Source organism: Bradysia coprophila, unplaced genomic scaffold, assembly GCF_014529535.1.
Source record: "Bradysia coprophila strain Holo2 unplaced genomic scaffold, BU_Bcop_v1 contig_151, whole genome shotgun sequence".
NCBI lineage: Eukaryota > Metazoa > Arthropoda > Insecta > Diptera > Sciaridae > Bradysia > Bradysia coprophila.
The window spans coordinates 6,181,612-6,199,041 of record NW_023503423.1 but is presented as its reverse complement, the minus strand read 5'-3'; the positions used below and the strand labels follow the sequence as shown (position 1 = coordinate 6,199,041).

Here is a 17,430-nt window from a genome sequence, read left to right as displayed (position 1 = left end):
TCGCATGCCCTCTGTTGCTTAATTCCAGTGTTCCAATGTCGTTAAAATGTCAATCATCATCAACTGGAGAGTTTTAACGAAAAAAATAGATTATGTTGCCGCTATGTTTGCTTCTGTGGATAAGGCTGTTTTCAGCCTGTCAAGATTCGTTTTTATACCGTACGATTAGTGAATGCAATTACCGTCTCTTTTTTAAAAACCGGTAAACGGTATTACCGAAGTTTTTGAGAAAATTTACCGGTAATCTATATTGCATACAAAACCAAGGCTGTATACTTTGGGGAGGTCACGCAGATGCAGATACGCGGGTTACACACCACGTTTCATACAAAAAATTCACCACGCCATACAAATTCAATTTTGGTGAATTTGTTTGTATGGAAAAGGTGTGTTCCCGCGTATCTAATAAAATGACGATCTGCGTGACCTCCCCAAAGTATACAGCCTTGTACAAAACGGTCAATTAAGTTCAATTTTATAATAAAAACCCCAAAAAAATTAGCTCCAATGCATTTCATTGGGGACCTTGGACGAGCTCGATATTCATTTCTTACTGTAGACACACATAGCAGCGCGAGTTTCACATAAAATTCTTTTGTTTTCAGGCCTTGTCCCATTGTTTTGAAACGTAAAACTTGCGAAAGCTCCGCTATTTGGTCCATAGATTCATTTCAATCATCTAAATTGATTAGCTTTCGCAAGTTTGACATTTCAAAACAATGCGAGAAGGCCTGAAAACAAAATAATTTTTTTGTAAGTTTTCAATAGATTGTGTATTTGACTACTTCAAAGGACCGTCAATGATTGACGCTGTCGGCAAGTCGGTCTTCGGTTACTTCACACGAACAATACTTTCATGGACAATGTATCAAAAATTTAAATTTCCTAACAAATGATTTTGATTTTTAAATTTCGTATCTCAAAAGACTGACTCGAAGGCAGTGCCATCTCTGATGTTTGCGGTAGTGACGAAAGCAATTTCCACAATCTATTTCAGTAAAACTTAATTTTGATATAGCGTAACGTTGACGTATTGACTCTATCGACATCACGAATTACAGTGAACGACATCTCAAATGTCTCACTGTCAAATTTTTCTGAGAATTTTATTGTGTCATTGCAAATTCACAATGACATTCTCTGAAAAAAATGACAGTGAGACATTTGAGATGTCGTTCACTGTATCATTTAATTTGCGGAAAATGTAAAACCGGTTATCGAAATATTATTTACCGGTAAACGGTAATAGCCGGTTTCTTACCGGTTGCATTCACTACGTACGATGAAACAGACCTTATGTGAAAAATCGTGACCTTGATTGTTTCTAGTACGAGGAAATGCTTCGAGTAGCTTTTTTTGATGTTGTAGTCACTTCTGAAGAATTCGAGTCAGAGCCTAACAACTATTTGGGAATTAATTCTTAAAAAAATCCCATTTTTTTTCTTTGCATTTTTCATAGCACAGTGCGTTGCATTTTTTCATCAAATGCTTGTAAAACATCAAGAAAAATTCAAAAACGTTGAAAAACTACGAACAAGCAAAAAAAGGATTTTTTTTTGGGGTATTTTAGGGACTTAATTCCCAAATATATTTAGTTCTGATTGAAGGGCTATTTTGGAAATGCTTAATTTCGTATTCCTGATTTTAACCCGAAACGAAAACGAAGACAAATCTTCTTCAAATTGTCTATATGACTTTCAATCGGGTTATAAATATGTTTATGGATATGATGGAGATTAGATTTATTGCAACGGAAACAGTTATTTCATTAAATTATAATATTGCTAATACCTAATTTGGTTGCTTACAGATTAATTATAATTAAAACAGATATCTTCCTTCAACGTTTTGCTCTTAAACAAACAACCGGATGATCAATAAAAACGAATCTTTTAAAGAAAAAAATCGCACTAATTTAACAACAGGTTTGGATATTACGAAATGAATTGTAGGACGTCTACAGCGAGTACAATCAGTTTGATAATAAAAAATGGTCCAAGATCAATATGAGTGGGCTACTTGCGAAAACTTTGTATCACCTTCTTCTTTCCAAGACCGATTGGATTTCTTTCTATTGGCAGTCTTCATCAGTAAGTCGTGAGTGTTGTTTGACGTCAAAGAATATGGCTCTGATCGTTCAGATGTTGGTACTTAGTTCAGTGGTACGTAAAATTTTTTTTAAAAATTTTTATGTGAAATTGGTTCTTAGCTACGGTTCAAAGCTTGGTTAGTAATGATTACACAAGCTGCATGTGTGAGAAAGGACAGAGTAGTGTTGTTAGATTTTTAAATTTTTTGTGTTGATATTGATAAAAACAAAGAGTCTCGTGATGATCAAAAAACCAAATCCCAAATCTTTAAACATTTTGGCTTCGACGTCTATTTCAAGCCTACATTGAACATCAAACTTATTGGATATGAAGAGCAAAGATATAAGCCCTGATGTGCCAAAGCATTTAGTTAAATGCTTATCACAAGTCCAGGGACTTCCATGGATTTGATTTTAAATTTGATTAAATTTGATTTAGGTTTTGTGAACAACTACGAAGTCATGAAGAGACTTTTTCGAAAAGAGATTGATATGTGGCTATAACTCGATTTTAGCGCAGAAATGCTAAGGAAATGGGCTCGTTAGAAAGTCCCAATCAATGCCTTTAGCTCTTTAGAACTACACCTAAAAAGACTCAAAAGTTTCCTTGTCTTGAATTTCAAACAAGAAAAATTAGGAAAAATCAGAAAAAATCAAACGGAAGAAAATAGTTGTTATACCCTCTCGGCATAGACATAGCACAATTTAACGAACAGCAATGCGATAAAAATGAATTTTTGTTCGAATTGCCTCTGTCTGTTATCTATATTTATACCCACACAGGCAGTCATCTCTTTTGCCGACATTGCTGAAAACTTAGCGCAGTACCAGAAGACTACCGACCGAGCTTTCAGTGACATCGAAAATCATTTAAATGCGCAGCGTCAGGTCTACAATCACGCATTTGCTAAGTTGAACGACGACGTCAACCAATCTGTGGACATTAGAGTTCGTTTAGCCCGAGAACAAGTTCAATACGAATGCAATCGACAGGTGTCCGACTTGACGCGTCAACTCCAAGAACTGGCTAGTCGCAGCAGTTCCGATAAGGGTCGCCTTCAGGCCGAACTACAGGCACAAAGTCAGAACGCCGATGCACGAATTGTTGAAATGAGTAAGAGTCATCAAATCGAATTGGCACGCGTGCGATCCGAATTGAATGCAGTCAATGCACAGGCGTTGGACAATTTGCGCCGACAATTGGAAGGTAAAGTAAGTCTGGCTCAGAGTGAGTTCAATCGAATCCAGTCGCAGCATGAATCGGCGTTGCTCCATATTCAAAAGGGATTGGATTTGACACGTCAAGACAATGAGAAAATTTATCGAAACGCGCAACGGAAAATACAACTCTACATTTGAGTATAGCTTTCACTTCATTTGCTTTATAGAAGGACAATAAATTTGGTGTAAAACAATATTAAGCTCTTATCTGAATATATCAATTTTGTAAAAATAAAGAGTTTTTTCTGACCAAAGAACCCGTATACGAAGAGTGTAGACAATAGGTATGTTCCAAGGCTATACGAATTGTCATACTTGAATTATGGTATATCATTCATAGAGGCATAGCCTCATCAATATTCATATGAAAACCGATCTCGTTCAGCTAGTGAAAATTTACGGTTTTCAGTTAATTGGAACAAACCTATATCTATGTACTAGACATAGTATGTCGTCACCTTGAACCGAAACATATTCATTTCAGCTAAACTTCTCTTTATATTGCTTTCTATCAGCAGTGCCTCCTTTTCCAAATGCCCTTGGCACCAGAAAAACGTCACTGAGTCAGTTTTTAAATTTGAGCTAGGATGGTTGTAACTAAGTTTTTGCTAGTTTCGCTCGCAACCATTTTTATCATTTCAGTTTCTTTCTCTTTCTAAAGTGTTCTTGTTGTCCATGGGTTGATGACAATAATTTGTGATAAGACACAAATTTTGTACATCTCTCGGACTGGCAAGTAAAGGACTCGAATATCAATGGAAGACCCGGTGAGCTTTTGTTTTTGTTTTATTGTTCGCCCACGTTTTTTGAAAATTATTCCTTCGGTTCGTGATAAAACCATGGATAAAATTGTCACTCTCGCTGTTTCTGTTGTGCTCTACGAGCAAATATTTTGCTGAGTAATGCGAAGTCTTACTCGCTGTCTTGTGATCGAATATGGTGGAAGTAACTGAAGATGAACAGTTTCATTCTGTCCTCGGACCACCACCATATTCGGAGGTCGAAACAGCTCTTGGTTTTTGGTGGTTTTTCCACTATTGTCGTTCCCTTCGACGTTTTGGTTTTCTGTTTCCTTCTTTCTTTTGTTTGTGTAGTTTTTGAAAGAGTTTTAATAAACGCTGAGATAAATTTGTTGTTTTGGCTCAGTTAAATAGAATGTAGACTGCCAAAATTGGCGTTTTCTTATGATTATTTTTAGCATCTTTTGTTGCCCGACCATTATTTTACTACTTAGGTTTCTTCTTCTCTCTTCAGTTAGACGTACATTGTTTGATGTTGAAGACAGCGTCCGTTGCACTTTCTCGTTGCAACTTTAAAACAACCACTAAGAGTATCTTAGTGTGATCCAGTGAATACTGAAAGTGCACACCTATACTAAAGGCTGTATCGTTTAATGTTCCGCAAAGTGAGACAATTTTCAGTGCGTTTTGGTCTAAAATCAACATGACAAATTGTTATTGCACATTCGGCAAATTCGACATTTGTTGTGTGCTGCATATATTTGCTGCAGACTGTATTACAATAAACATGTAATACGAATATTTTCAAAATATAGTTCCTGCAACAATATTATTCAGCTCGTAGGAATATTGTATGATTCCCAGGTATATATTTGCTGTGTGATGAATTATATCTTCAAATTAGGTGTGGGACTGTGGGATGTATTATTGAACTATACCTGCATGCCGAATATTGACTAAATGGTCCTATCGAACTGTACCTGCATGTTGAATATTGACTAAATGAATAAAGTCGTCTGTATTTAGAATGGGATATGCAACAACAAATTTTATAAACAGATAGTGTGAGAAATTAACCTTCGTGATCAACTGAGAGTTTTCTTACCCTGTTCTTTCAGAACCTTGGCTTAAACAAAGAATCAACTGAATCTGGTCAGAGCCTTCTTTAAAAGAGTGTTTTCAGTAGGTCAATCAAACATTTTTTTTTTGGATTTTTTCGTTTGTATTTTATATACAATTTACATAAATTTACAAAATTATACATGGCGACAATTAACTTAAATTTTTCTTTTTTTTCTTTAACGATGCAAAGACTCCGTATTTTTGATGACAAGAGAGAGATAAATAGAGACAATGTTGATGGTGTTATAACATCGACGGAAGCATCATATTCGATAAAGTATTTTTTTTTTAAATCTTACAGTCTATCAAATTATGTGTAAGCCTTTTGATTGGATACTTTAGAACGAAAATATTAATGTACACATGAATAAAAAATCAGCTTTGAAAATATTGTTTGAAATAGTTCATAAAAGAAATTAGAAGCCAGATCTGAAATATCAATTAGCTCACACATAAATGGTTACTTAATGGATCTAAGAGTATAAGTCTATTTGTAAGCCTAAGTGAAATTCACTTTAAGTTTACTACAGTTAAATGAAAATAAATGAAATGACGTAATTTCTTTTACAACAATTGACTTTTAACACACTGCCTTTTGGATCTAATTTAATTGATTCTAATGCAAATTTCCTTTTTACTACTTCCATGGCATTGAACGAAATCAACAACGAAGTACAGACAATTTTCGTCATGATTGAGTGAATGATAAAATCTAGATAAAAACGAATTAACAACAATATAAAAGCAAAATATATAAATAATGTCAGCACCAACTGTTGAGTTGTCTTTTGTTTCACATTTTTAGTTTGTACGATTTGTCTACGATCGCGGGGGCAAGTATTCTCTCTCTGAGTCACTTCCAGTGAATCCAGGTCGTTGAGAGCCAGCGGAACCCGCACCAAATGAGCCAGGGAATGTGGCAGCAGGGCTTGTGCCAGGTCTACCGGCAAACCCTGTACTACTTCCTGCTGATCCAGGGAAACTACCACCAGCTTGTCCAGCTGATCCAGGGAAACTACCACCAGCTTGTCCAGCTGATCCAGGGAAACTACCACCAGCCTGTCCAGCTGATCCAGTGAAACTACCACCAGCTTGTCCAGCCGAGCCAGGGAAATTGCTACCAGCTTGTCCAGCCGATCCAGGGAAATTGCTACCAGCTTGTCCAGCGGATCCAGGGAAATTGCTACCACTTTGTCCAGCGGATCCAGGGAATCTGCCACCAGCTTGTCCAGATGATCCTGGGAAGCTACCACCAGCTTGTCCAGCAGATCCGGGGAATCTGCTTCCAGCGGATCCAGGGAAACTACCACCAGCTTGTCCAGCTGAGCCAGGGAAACTGCCACCAACTTGTCCAGCTGATCCAGGAAAACTACCACCAGCTTGTCCAGCAGATCCAGGGAAACTACCACCAGCTTGTCCGGCAGATCCAGGGAATCTGCTTCCAGCTTGTCCAGCTGATCCAGGGAAACTACCACCAGTTTGTCCAGCTGATCCAGGGAAACTACCACCAGCTTGTCCAGCAGATCCAGGGAATCTGCTTCCAGCTTGTCCGGCAGATCCAGGGAATCTGCTTCCAGCTTGTCCAGCTGATCCAGGGAAACTACTACCAGCTTGTCCAGCAGATCCAGGGAAACTACCACCAGCTTGTCCAGCAGATCCAGGGAAACTTCCACCAGCTTGTCCGGCAGATCCAGGGAATCTGCTTCCAGCTTGTCCAGCTGATCCAGGGAAATTACCACCAGCTTGTCCAGCAGATCCAGGGAAACTACCACCAGCTTGTCCAGCAGATCCAGGGAAACTTCCACCAGCTTGTCCCGTAGATCCAGGGAATCTGCTTCCAGCTTGTCCAGCAGATCCAGGGAAACTACCACCAGCTTGTCCAGCAGATCCAGGGAAACTACCACCAGCTTGTCCAGTTGAGCCAGGGAAACCACTTCCAGCTTGTCCAGAAGATCCAGGAAAACTACCGCCAGCTTGTCCAGCAGATCCAGGGAAGCTACCTCCAGCCTGTCCAACTGAGCCAGGGAAACTGCTTCCAGCTTGTCCAGAAGATCCAGGGAAGCTACCTCCAGCCTGTCCAACTGAGCCTGGGAAACCACTTCCAGATTGTCCAGCTGATCCAGTGAATCCACTTCCGGCCTGCCCAGCTTGTCCAGAAGATCCAGGGAAGCTACCTCCAGCTTGTCCAGCAGATCCTGGGAAACCACTTCCAGCTTGTCCAGCAGATCCAGGGAAGCTACCTCCAGCGGATCCAGGGAAACTACCACCAGCTTGTCCAGCTGAGCCAGGGAAACTGCCACCAACTTGTCCAGCAGATCCAGGGAAACTACCACCAGCTTGTCCAGTTGAGCCAGGGAATCCACTTCCAGTTTGTCCAGCTTGTCCAGCGGATCCAGGGAAGCTACCTCCAGCTTGTCCAGTAGATCCTGGGAAACTACTTCCAGCTGATCCAGGGAAACTACCTCCAGCTTGTCCAGTAGATCCAGGGAATCCACTTCCAGCTTGACCTGTTTGTCCAGCTGATCCAGGGAAATTACCACCAGCTTGTCCAGCAGATCCGGTGAAGCCACTTCCAGCTTGACCAACTGACCCAGGGAAACCACTTCCATCTTGTCCAGCAGATCCAGGGAATCCACTTCCAGCTTGTCCAGGGAATCCACTTCCAGCTTGACCAACTGAGCCAGGGAAACCACTTCCATCTTGTCCAGCAGATCCAGGGAATCCACTTCCAGCTTGTCCAGGGAATCCACTTCCAGCTTGACCAACTGAGCCAGGGAAACCACTTCCATCTTGTCCAGCAGATCCAGGGAATCCACTTCCAGCTTGTCCAGGGAATCCACTTCCAGCTTGACCAGCTGAGCCAGGGAAACCACTTCCATCTTGTCCAGCAGATCCGGGGAATCCACTTCCAGCTTGTCCAGGGAATCCAGCTTGTCCAGTTGAGCCTGGGAAACCTTCGGATCCAGGGAATGATCCTAACAAAATTTTATTGTTAGTTATATTTGTGTTAGGATTTTCATAAAAATTTTGAATTCTAAGAATGTAATTATGAAAAGCTCAGTTCTTCAGAAAATAAACTTGAATATATTTTTCGATGGTTTTACCAAAAATAGAAACTTTTGGAAGGACTAAAAAAATTAGATTTGAGATTCGATGTTTTACATATTCATGAGTTATATGCACAATAAAAACAATGGACATTAGTAAAACTGTCTATAGACTGCTTTAATAGAAAATACATATTATTTGAAGTTTAAATCTTTAGAACAAATTTTTGAAGGGTATGTAAAAACACTTATTTTTAACTTTCGAATTTTGTTTCCTTGAGCTTATGCATTTTGATTTTAGCAATTAAAATATTGTAAACATTAGATTTTATTTACCTGAGCCTGGGAAACCAGCACCACCTTCTGAGCCGGGGAATGATCCAGATCCTGGTGAAAAAGTAAATATTGTTAGTTCTATTTCGGTGACAGAATTCATTTTCTGCATATCAACTTGAAATTTCTACAAAGATTTTAAAGAATTCGTTTCTTAAGTATTTTTGTTTTCTACATTTCAGTTTCGCCTTTAATCTGTAGCTAATGAAAGGGAAACTTATTTTGGACGAGCAGTTTTTTTAAATTGTCATTTCAGCAGACAAAGTTTTTGTAAAGATTAGGTTTAATTTACCTGCTGGTGATCCTTGATCTCCACCAAAACCAGGTCCACTTGGGCCTTGAGCACCACCGAATCCTGCAGATGGGCCTTGTATGGATGAACCGTCGGATGGTCCACTTGGTCCTTGTGCACCACCGAATGATGCAGATGGGCCTTGAGGTCCTACTGATCCGTCAGTTCCTGTAAAGTCAGCTTGTGGACCTTGCGCAGATGCCGGGCCAACAACTGGTCCTTGCGCACCGTCGAAACCAGCAGATGGTCCTGATGGTCCAACTAATCCTGGAAATGAGGCTGATGGTCCGAATGGTCCTTGAGCTGCACCGAAATCAGCAAACGGTCCTTGTGAACCAGCGAAATCTGCAAATGGTCCTTGTGCACCTTGCTGTCCATTCTTTGAGTAATCATATATGTACGCATTTTTGTAATACAAGCTAGGAGCGGTATTGCAGTCAAATTGATTCCACCATACGCATACCAAATGTTCCTGACTGAATATTGTTCCGATAGGACAGATGAAGTTGAAAGTAGTGTTTAAAGCACAAATGTGGAAAACTTGGCAACGAGCCTCGACATCGGCATAATAACCAGGCCATTGTTGATACTGACAATCGAACGAAGTTTGAGGAACCTCAGAATATGTTGGGTAGTCTACTCCATATACTCCAGGAATTGCAGAGTAATCACCACTAGCAACAGGGAATAAGTCACTTTGAGGTCCAAAAGAGCCGCCAAATGAACCGAATGGACCATTGGGTCCATCGGGACCAACACCACCAACTCCTCCAAATCCACCATTAGGACCGTCTGGTCCGACACCACCAACTCCTCCAAATCCACCATTTGGTCCGTCTGGGCCAACTCCACCGACTCCTCCGATTCCGCCAATAGGTCCATCAGGTCCAGTTCCTCCAACTCCTCCGAATCCACCAAATGGTCCCTGAGGTGCAAATTGGTCTGATAATGCGTTTTGGCCGGTAGAATCAGTTCCAGATTGTCCAGGAAATCCACTTCCAGCTTGACCAACTGAGCCAGGGAAACCACTTCCAGCTTGACCAACTGAGCCAGGGAAACCACTTCCATCTTGTCCAGCAGATCCTGGGAAACCACTTCCAGCTTGACCATCTGAGCCAGGGAAACCACTTCCTGCTTGTCCAGTAGATCCAGGGAACCCACTTCCTGCTTGTCCAGTAGATCCAGGGAAACCACTTCCAGCTTGACCAGCTGAGCCAGGGAAACCATTTCCATCTTGCCCAATAGATCCAGGAAAACCACTTCCAGCTTGACCAGCTGAGCCAGGGAAACCACTTCCTGCTTGTCCATCTTGTCCAGCGGATCCAGGGAAATTACCTCCAGCTTGTCCAGCTGATCCAGGGAAACCACTTCCAGCTTGACCAACTGAGCCAGGGAAACCACTTCCATCTTGTCCAGCAGATCCAGGGAAACCACTTCCAGCTTGTCCGGCTTGTCCAGCTGATCCAGGGAAATTACCTCCAGCTTGTCCAGCAGATCCGGGGAATCCACTTCCAGCTTGACCAACTGAGCCAGGGAAACTACTTCCAGCTTGTCCGGCTTGTCCAGCTGATCCAGGGAAATTACCTCCAGCTTGTCCAGCAGATCCAGGGAAACCACTTCCAGCTTGACCAACTGAGCCAGGGAAACCACTTCCAGCTTGTCCGGCTTGTCCAGCTGATCCAGGGAAATTACCACCAGCTTGTCCAGCGGATCCAGGGAAACCACTTCCAGCTTGACCAATTGAGCCAGGGAAACCACTTCCAGCTTGTCCAGCAGATCCGGGGAATCCGCTTCCAGCTTGACCAACTGAGCCAGGGAAACCACTTCCAGCTTGTCCAGCTGATCCAGGTAAATTACCTCCAGCTTGTCCAGCAGATCCAGGGAAACCACTTCCAGCTTGACCAACTGAGCCAGGGAAACCACTTCCAGCTTGTCCGGCTTGTCCAGCTGATCCAGGGAAATTACCTCCAGCTTGTCCAGCGGATCCAGGGAAATTACCACCAGATTGTCCAGCTGATCCAGGGAAATTACCACCAGCTTGTCCAGCTGATCCAGGGAAATTACCACCAGCTTGTCCAGTTGATCCAGGGAAATTACCACCAGCTTGTCCAGCAGATCCGGGGAAACTGCTTCCAGCTTGTCCAGATGATCCAGGGAAGCTACCTCCAGCTTGTCCAACTGAGCCAGGGAAACTGCTACCAGCTTGTCCAGCCGATCCAGGGAAATTACCGCCAGCTTGTCCAGCTGATCCAGGGAAATTACCTCCAGCTTGTCCAGCAGATCCGGGGAAACTGCTTCCAGCTTGTCCAGATGATCCAGGGAAACTACCTCCAGCTTGTCCAACTGAGCCAGGGAAACTGCTACCAGCTTGTCCAGAAGATCCAGGGAAGCTACTTCCAGCTTGTCCAACTGAGCCAGGGAAACTGCTACCAGCTTGTCCAGCCGATCCAGGGAAATTACCGCCAGCTTGTCCAGCTGATCCAGGGAAAGTACCACCAACTTGTCCGGCAGATCCAGGGAATCTGCTTCCAGTTTGTCCAGCGGATCCAGGGAAACTACCACCAGCTTGTCCAGTTGAGCCAGGGAAGCTACCACCAGCCTGTCCAGCAGATCCAGTGAAACCACTTCCAGCTTGTCCAGAAGATCCAGGGAAACTACCGCCAGCTTGTCCAGTTGAGCCAGGGAAATTGCTACCAGCTTGTCCAGCGGATCCAGGGAAACTGCCACCAGCTTGTCCAGCAGATCCGGGGAATCTGCTTCCAGCTTGTCCAGCGGATCCAGGGAAACTACCACCAGCTTGTCCAGTTGAGCCTGGGAAGCTACCACCAGCTTGTCCAGCAGATCCAGGGAAACCACTTCCAGCTTGTCCAGTTGAGCCAGGGAAACTGCTACCAGCCTGTCCAGCTGATCCGGGGAAACTGCCACCAGCTTGTCCGGCAGATCCTGGGAATCTGCTTCCAGCTTGTCCAGCGGATCCAGGGAAACCACTTCCAGCTTGTCCGGCTTGTCCAGCTGATCCAGGGAAATTACCTCCAGCTTGTCCAGCAGATCCGGTGAAACCACTTCCAGCTTGTCCAGCGGATCCAGGGAAACTACCTCCAGCTTGTCCTTGTTGTCCTGCACCGAATGCTCCCGAACCACGGCTGCCTGCAGGAACAAATCCTTGTGGTTGAGATGAGCCAGTACCGCTTGCTGAATGTCCAGAGCCCGATCCCGGGAAACCTTGATCGGAACTCTTTCCTCCGTCTACTAACGGATTATACGGATTGGGATAATTGTACCCCTTTCCTCTTTGAGCCTGGAATTATTTACAATATTAGAAAAAAATTCGATAATGATGTATTACTTAAAACACTCACCACATTGATGCGACAAAATGTGGCCAATAAAACTGAAACAAAAAAAATGATTTTTATTATCTAAGTGTTATGCGAACGAATAAAAATGCAAGTGATTTATTTTAAATCACTGAGCCAGTAGCAGTCCAAACTATTTTCTTTATTCAGGAAACCATAAATTTGTTTTACCAAAATTACGTTTCCCATTTCACAAATTTATATAAACACATAATGTCCCACATGTGAAAGTCTGAGATATAAATGCATACTAAACTATCAAAGTTTTATGCTCATTAACATAATAATCGAATTAATAATTTTAAAATAAAAACTAAAAAAAAACTATATAAAAATGTTGAAAGATGACAAAGATTTTGCAATATAGTTATGCTTTGATAAATATGGATTTGAATTTTTGGTCTTTTTTATTTTTAATTTCCTTATCTTTCATAAACTACATTTTACCAGTGTAAATATTCAATGGTTATCTTTGAATAATTTAATAATTTAAAATGGCTCAATAGAAAGTCCATTAGTTAAAAAAAAAAAACTAAAAAATATTTCCTGCGGTTTTAGCTCTTTTTTTATCCACTGTACGTTTTGCTAATTTTTGTGATTTTTCGGATTTTAACAAAAAAAAAAATATAATTTTCGTAACAAAAATTAAGATTCAAAAATTATAATTTAAAAATATTTTCCATTTTTTTTTTGAAAATCAGATCTTATCTTTTGCAATAAAATAGCCATCAAAATCCCAAAAATGACGAGAAAAAATATTTACATGAGCGATTAAAATGTAAATTTTCCATTTCGGCATAATATGCTTTGGAATGATGATCGTGTCGAAAAAAATGTAAAATTTTCGACACAAAACACATTCCAAGCGAATTTCTTAACGATGGAATTTATGCAAATTTTAACGCAGACTTTGGAGCAATGAAAATTCGATATGAAAAACATCAAAGATGGAAATATAAAAAAAAATATTAAATTATGCGCCAAAATGGAATTGGTAATTTTAGACCATAGCGACTTTGAAAACATTTCATTGTTCAGTTTTTCGATCTATCGATCTAATCCGGCTAGTGAGAATGAATTAAATGGATTGAACGAGAATCTTGGCGTATGCAATAAAATCTTGGCGTATGATTTTCTGATTTTTTTTTTCTTATTTGTTTTTCAAAAGTTAACACATCATATCGGCGTTTTTCATCATTTCCATTACAAAAGTCAACAAGAAATCGGTATGATTTCCATAAACTCTTTGCAGCAAAAAAATACAATACACACTTGGGCCTTACGTACATTGATATGCATAAATGAATGTGTAACTTCTATGCATACGCCGAATATATGAATGAACCTATAATAGATTTATCAACATAGTCGGACATCCGATCTGTTAAATTGACATGAAGAATTATTGAGTTTTTATTGTTGTTACTTTACCAAACATAATAAGGTATTAAACGTATGAACTTAACGATATGAAGTTTTTATTTTTCTATATATATTATCGATGTTCAAATTGTAAAATGATCTTGGCACAAATTTGAACTTAACGGTCAAATGTATACATATAATATGAATATCGATGCTGAGAGAGATGAAAAATGAAAATTAATTTTACGGGGAAAAAATGTATAAAAATAAAAATTTTGAACAATGAACGAAATGAAAAATGATCTTGAAAACAATGGTCTGTGATCAACGAATTTGATCAATCAGTGATTCGGTGATAAACATTTTTTGTTTGTTTTCGTTTACATAAATTTGTTATCAGCCAATTTTCATAATCAAATTATTTTTTTTTATCTCTTTCTCTTGTAAAAATGGAATCACGGAATCGAATAATATTCCCAAAAACAAAAAATTTATTGATATTGATAGGTATGTCAAAATGCTACATTGAATAAATTATAGGTTATTTATTCCAAATCAAAAAAAAAACATTTCTTGTATTTTTCTATTCGGCTAAAATCGCTGGTTATATAATTGATTTGTGGTCAATAAAAAAAAATTTAATCCATTGGTATGATAATATACCTTGTGCCTTTTTACATCACAAACGCCGTTATATTATTACACATAATCAAAAGTTTATTTTTGTCTCTTATGCCGGATAAGGATTTTGATCGGTTAGCGATTTGGAACGAGCCAATATTATTGGGTCAATTTGTAATCAGGAATGTATATAACGAATTGGGCAAGTAGATTTTTTATATATTGAACGATATGTGGAAGACAGTAAGTCGGAGAAATGAAAATTATTCTGTTGAATTACTTGAGTTAAAATTAGACTTGGAATTGGAAAAGTGAATATGACGGGAAAAATAACTTAAAATGTTTTATTGAAATTACAGTGGGAGAAAGTAAGGAAGTCCCATTTTTAACGATTACAATCCAATTGATGTTATTCACTCCACAACCTATATCCTCGTTGATATACATCAATGCATCATACGTAAATGTCCTTACATTGGTAATACTTTGTGGAACGAATAAAAAGAATTGATTGAACTTAATTGTCACTTCTCATTTTGCTCTGTCTATAAGAAAATATTTTATGATCCACAACCGAACAAAACGGTTTCCTTATAATCGACCGACCCAATTTTAATATTTATCAAATTAATATATTTAAAGAATCACTCACCTATAAACAAAGACAACTTATGCATATTGTTGGGCTATAAGAATTTTAGTCTAAAGACCTGTAAAAAAAGAGAAAAACAAATCATTAGTTTATTGGATTGGTTGTAAAATGATAAAAAAAAGTTTTTTTTTTATTAATTTACTACGTTTCTACGACCGTGTCATTAACTTGTTTCGTTTTTTATGCTTCTTCGTTTTTTTTTTCCTTTTCTTTTCTTTTAAAATATTTCTTTAATGAATATTCCCCCATCGAACGGCGAACTAAAAATAGAATTCTAAATTCATTGAAAAATTGCGTGCATTTGATTGATTTAACATTTGATATGGTAATAAATTCGATGGGGTCAAATTTAATTACCAATTTATGATTTGTGCATTATTTCAACAACAAAAATTGCGAATATGAAAATTAATTCACTAAGATCGTGCTTTCTGCATCATTGATCGTAATAATAATTTTCCAGCAGTAAAAAAAAATAATCTTTTTTTTAAACAAAATCTTTATAATTGAAGCGGACATCTAACACATTTTTACAATAAATTTTCCATCATGTCCCGTCAACGTATTATTACAATTCACTAAAAATGCACATGATAATGTTGATGAATTTATGGTCAAGCATAATGCTCACAGATTCATTTTAATTCATCGAATTAATGGAAGCAGAAGAAATATTGTTAAGCCAAGTTATTATCCATTTCTCTTCGTTTCGATGGTTCACACATTAAACTGTTTTCGATTTTTAAATTCACAAAATTCACAAAATATTGTAGGTGCTATCTTAGTCTTCGTGTCGATTGTATCCTCAGTATTGATTATATTTTTTAAATATTTTTTCTTTTATAAAATAACGATCCTTACCTCGCCTTTTGACGAGTTTTTGTTTAAACAAACTAAACAAAGTCTTCGAAAGGACTGATTAATTATGAGCCGATGATTGGTATTTATATCAAAATGAAAATCCAACAAAAATTTTTGTATTTGCAATCAATACGGCGTTTAATCTAACACCCACTCTAGTTTCATATCAAAACCGAATGAATTGGAAAGGGAGATGGATCTCCGTCTGTAGACAATATATATGATAATCGCTTTAGCTATGTTTAGATGGTGATGCTACTATGCAAAATTTTTATATCTTTTCTCTTAACATAATAACATTGTTTCGCTAATATTCACAATTTTTCAGTCGATTAGTTTATTTTATTTTAATTTAAATTTTTTTCTTCGAATATTATGCTTATTTGTGACCGCTTTTTGTTGATCGGTTGATCGGCGGCGTCTCTATTTTTTTTTATTACAATTTTAAACTTTTTAATCTTCCCTTCATTGTCCGTTCGGATCATAACTTTTGCGGGCTTTTTGCTGTTAAATCTTTTTATTGGTGTCATATTTACGGAATTAATGTAAGTAAAAAAAAAATAAAAATTTTTGGCATAAGCATGAGATAAGAGATAAGGCAAAAATGTCGTCAAAAATACAAGATTTTTTATTTAATTTTTTGTATTATTTGACTTCATCGAGTTCTTCAATGGAAGCAGCTAAAATAAAACCAGAATCTTTACTATTGATCACTCAGCGATATTAAGTATTTGCAGTTAGTACATATCCCTAACTATACTAATTCATACGATTTTGGTGTTGTCCAGTGGTTTTTTAATGCAATTTTTAATTAAAAAAACGGCAAAGCCTAAAAGATTAATTCCTCACCATTAACTATTTCACCTTGCATAAACTACTGAAGACTTCGCGATGGTGAAGTCAATCAAAACTTGGTGGACGATATTATTATTTATTATGCGATTTTATCGTTCTTTTTTGGACATATTATTGTCTTGGACGATAATTTCGATTTGGATGATAATATCGTCCTGAGTGATAAAATCGTTTCAATTTTTTTTAACAAGGTAGACGATAATTTCGTCCAGATTGTTTCTAGAAAACTAAATTTAAAACGACATTTTCACCCAGTATGATATTATCGACCGAATCGATGTTATCGACCGAATCGATGTTATCGACCGAATCGATGTTTTCGACCGAATCGATGTTATCGACCGAATCGATGTTATCGACCGAATCGGTGTTATCGACCGAATCGATGTTATCGACCGAATCGATGTTATCGACCGAATCGATGTTATCAACCAATTCGATGTTATCAATCAATTCGATGGTATCGACAGAATCGATGTTATCGACCAAATAGATGTTATCGACCAAATCGATGTTATCAACCAAATCGATTATCGACCGAATCGATGTTATTGACCAAATCCATGTTATCGACCAAATCGATATTATCGTCCAGTACAGCTATTGTGCCGATAGTTAGAGAAGAACAGATTTGTGAGAAAATTTAAGAACATTAATAATAGGACATTGATTTTTCAAATAATTTTTAACGAGTGAGAGTGAGTGACGCAATCTCATGATGAATGCCAATTTTTGTTGAACAATTCTTAAAATGAAAAAAGCTCAGATTAAAATATTATCACCCAGGTCGATATTAACTTGTTTCAAACTTTTTTCGCTTAGGACGATATTATTATTTTCTTGAAAGATAATACCACCCAGGACGATATTAATGGT

At 38.5% G+C, this 17,430-nt stretch overlaps 2 protein-coding genes and 1 long non-coding RNA gene across 3 annotated transcripts; 2 read left to right on the top strand and 1 right to left on the bottom strand.

Annotated features, from left to right (window-relative positions):
• The first annotated feature begins 764 nt into the window (after nucleotides 1-764).
• Nucleotides 765-1,606, top strand: LOC119074720. Its single transcript, XR_005087223.1, has 3 exons — nucleotides 765-996; nucleotides 1,103-1,111; nucleotides 1,596-1,606. It is a non-coding gene; the product is annotated as an uncharacterized LOC119074720 (long non-coding RNA).
• Nucleotides 1,607-2,024: 418 nt separating this feature from the next.
• On the top strand, nucleotides 2,025-3,517 carry LOC119074687. Its single transcript, XM_037180971.1, has 2 exons — nucleotides 2,025-2,162; nucleotides 2,873-3,517. Exons 1-2 carry the CDS (start codon nucleotides 2,124-2,126, stop codon nucleotides 3,446-3,448), a joined length of 615 nt encoding a protein of 204 aa, XP_037036866.1. The 5' UTR covers nucleotides 2,025-2,123; the 3' UTR covers nucleotides 3,449-3,517.
• A 1,731-nt stretch (nucleotides 3,518-5,248) lies between these two features.
• LOC119074712 (collagen alpha-1(I) chain-like) lies at nucleotides 5,249-15,770 on the bottom strand. The gene is made up of 10 exons (XM_037181000.1): nucleotides 15,700-15,770; nucleotides 14,839-14,896; nucleotides 12,204-12,235; nucleotides 11,849-12,142; nucleotides 10,912-11,740; nucleotides 8,844-10,737; nucleotides 8,556-8,611; nucleotides 7,578-8,147; nucleotides 7,321-7,412; nucleotides 5,249-7,245 (listed from the first exon to the last, which is right to left on the bottom strand). The coding sequence occupies exons 2-10, from the start codon at nucleotides 14,861-14,863 to the stop codon at nucleotides 5,992-5,994; spliced, it is 5,046 nt and encodes a 1,681-aa protein (XP_037036895.1). The 5' UTR covers nucleotides 14,864-14,896; nucleotides 15,700-15,770; the 3' UTR covers nucleotides 5,249-5,991.
• Nucleotides 15,771-17,430: the final 1,660 nt, after the last annotated feature.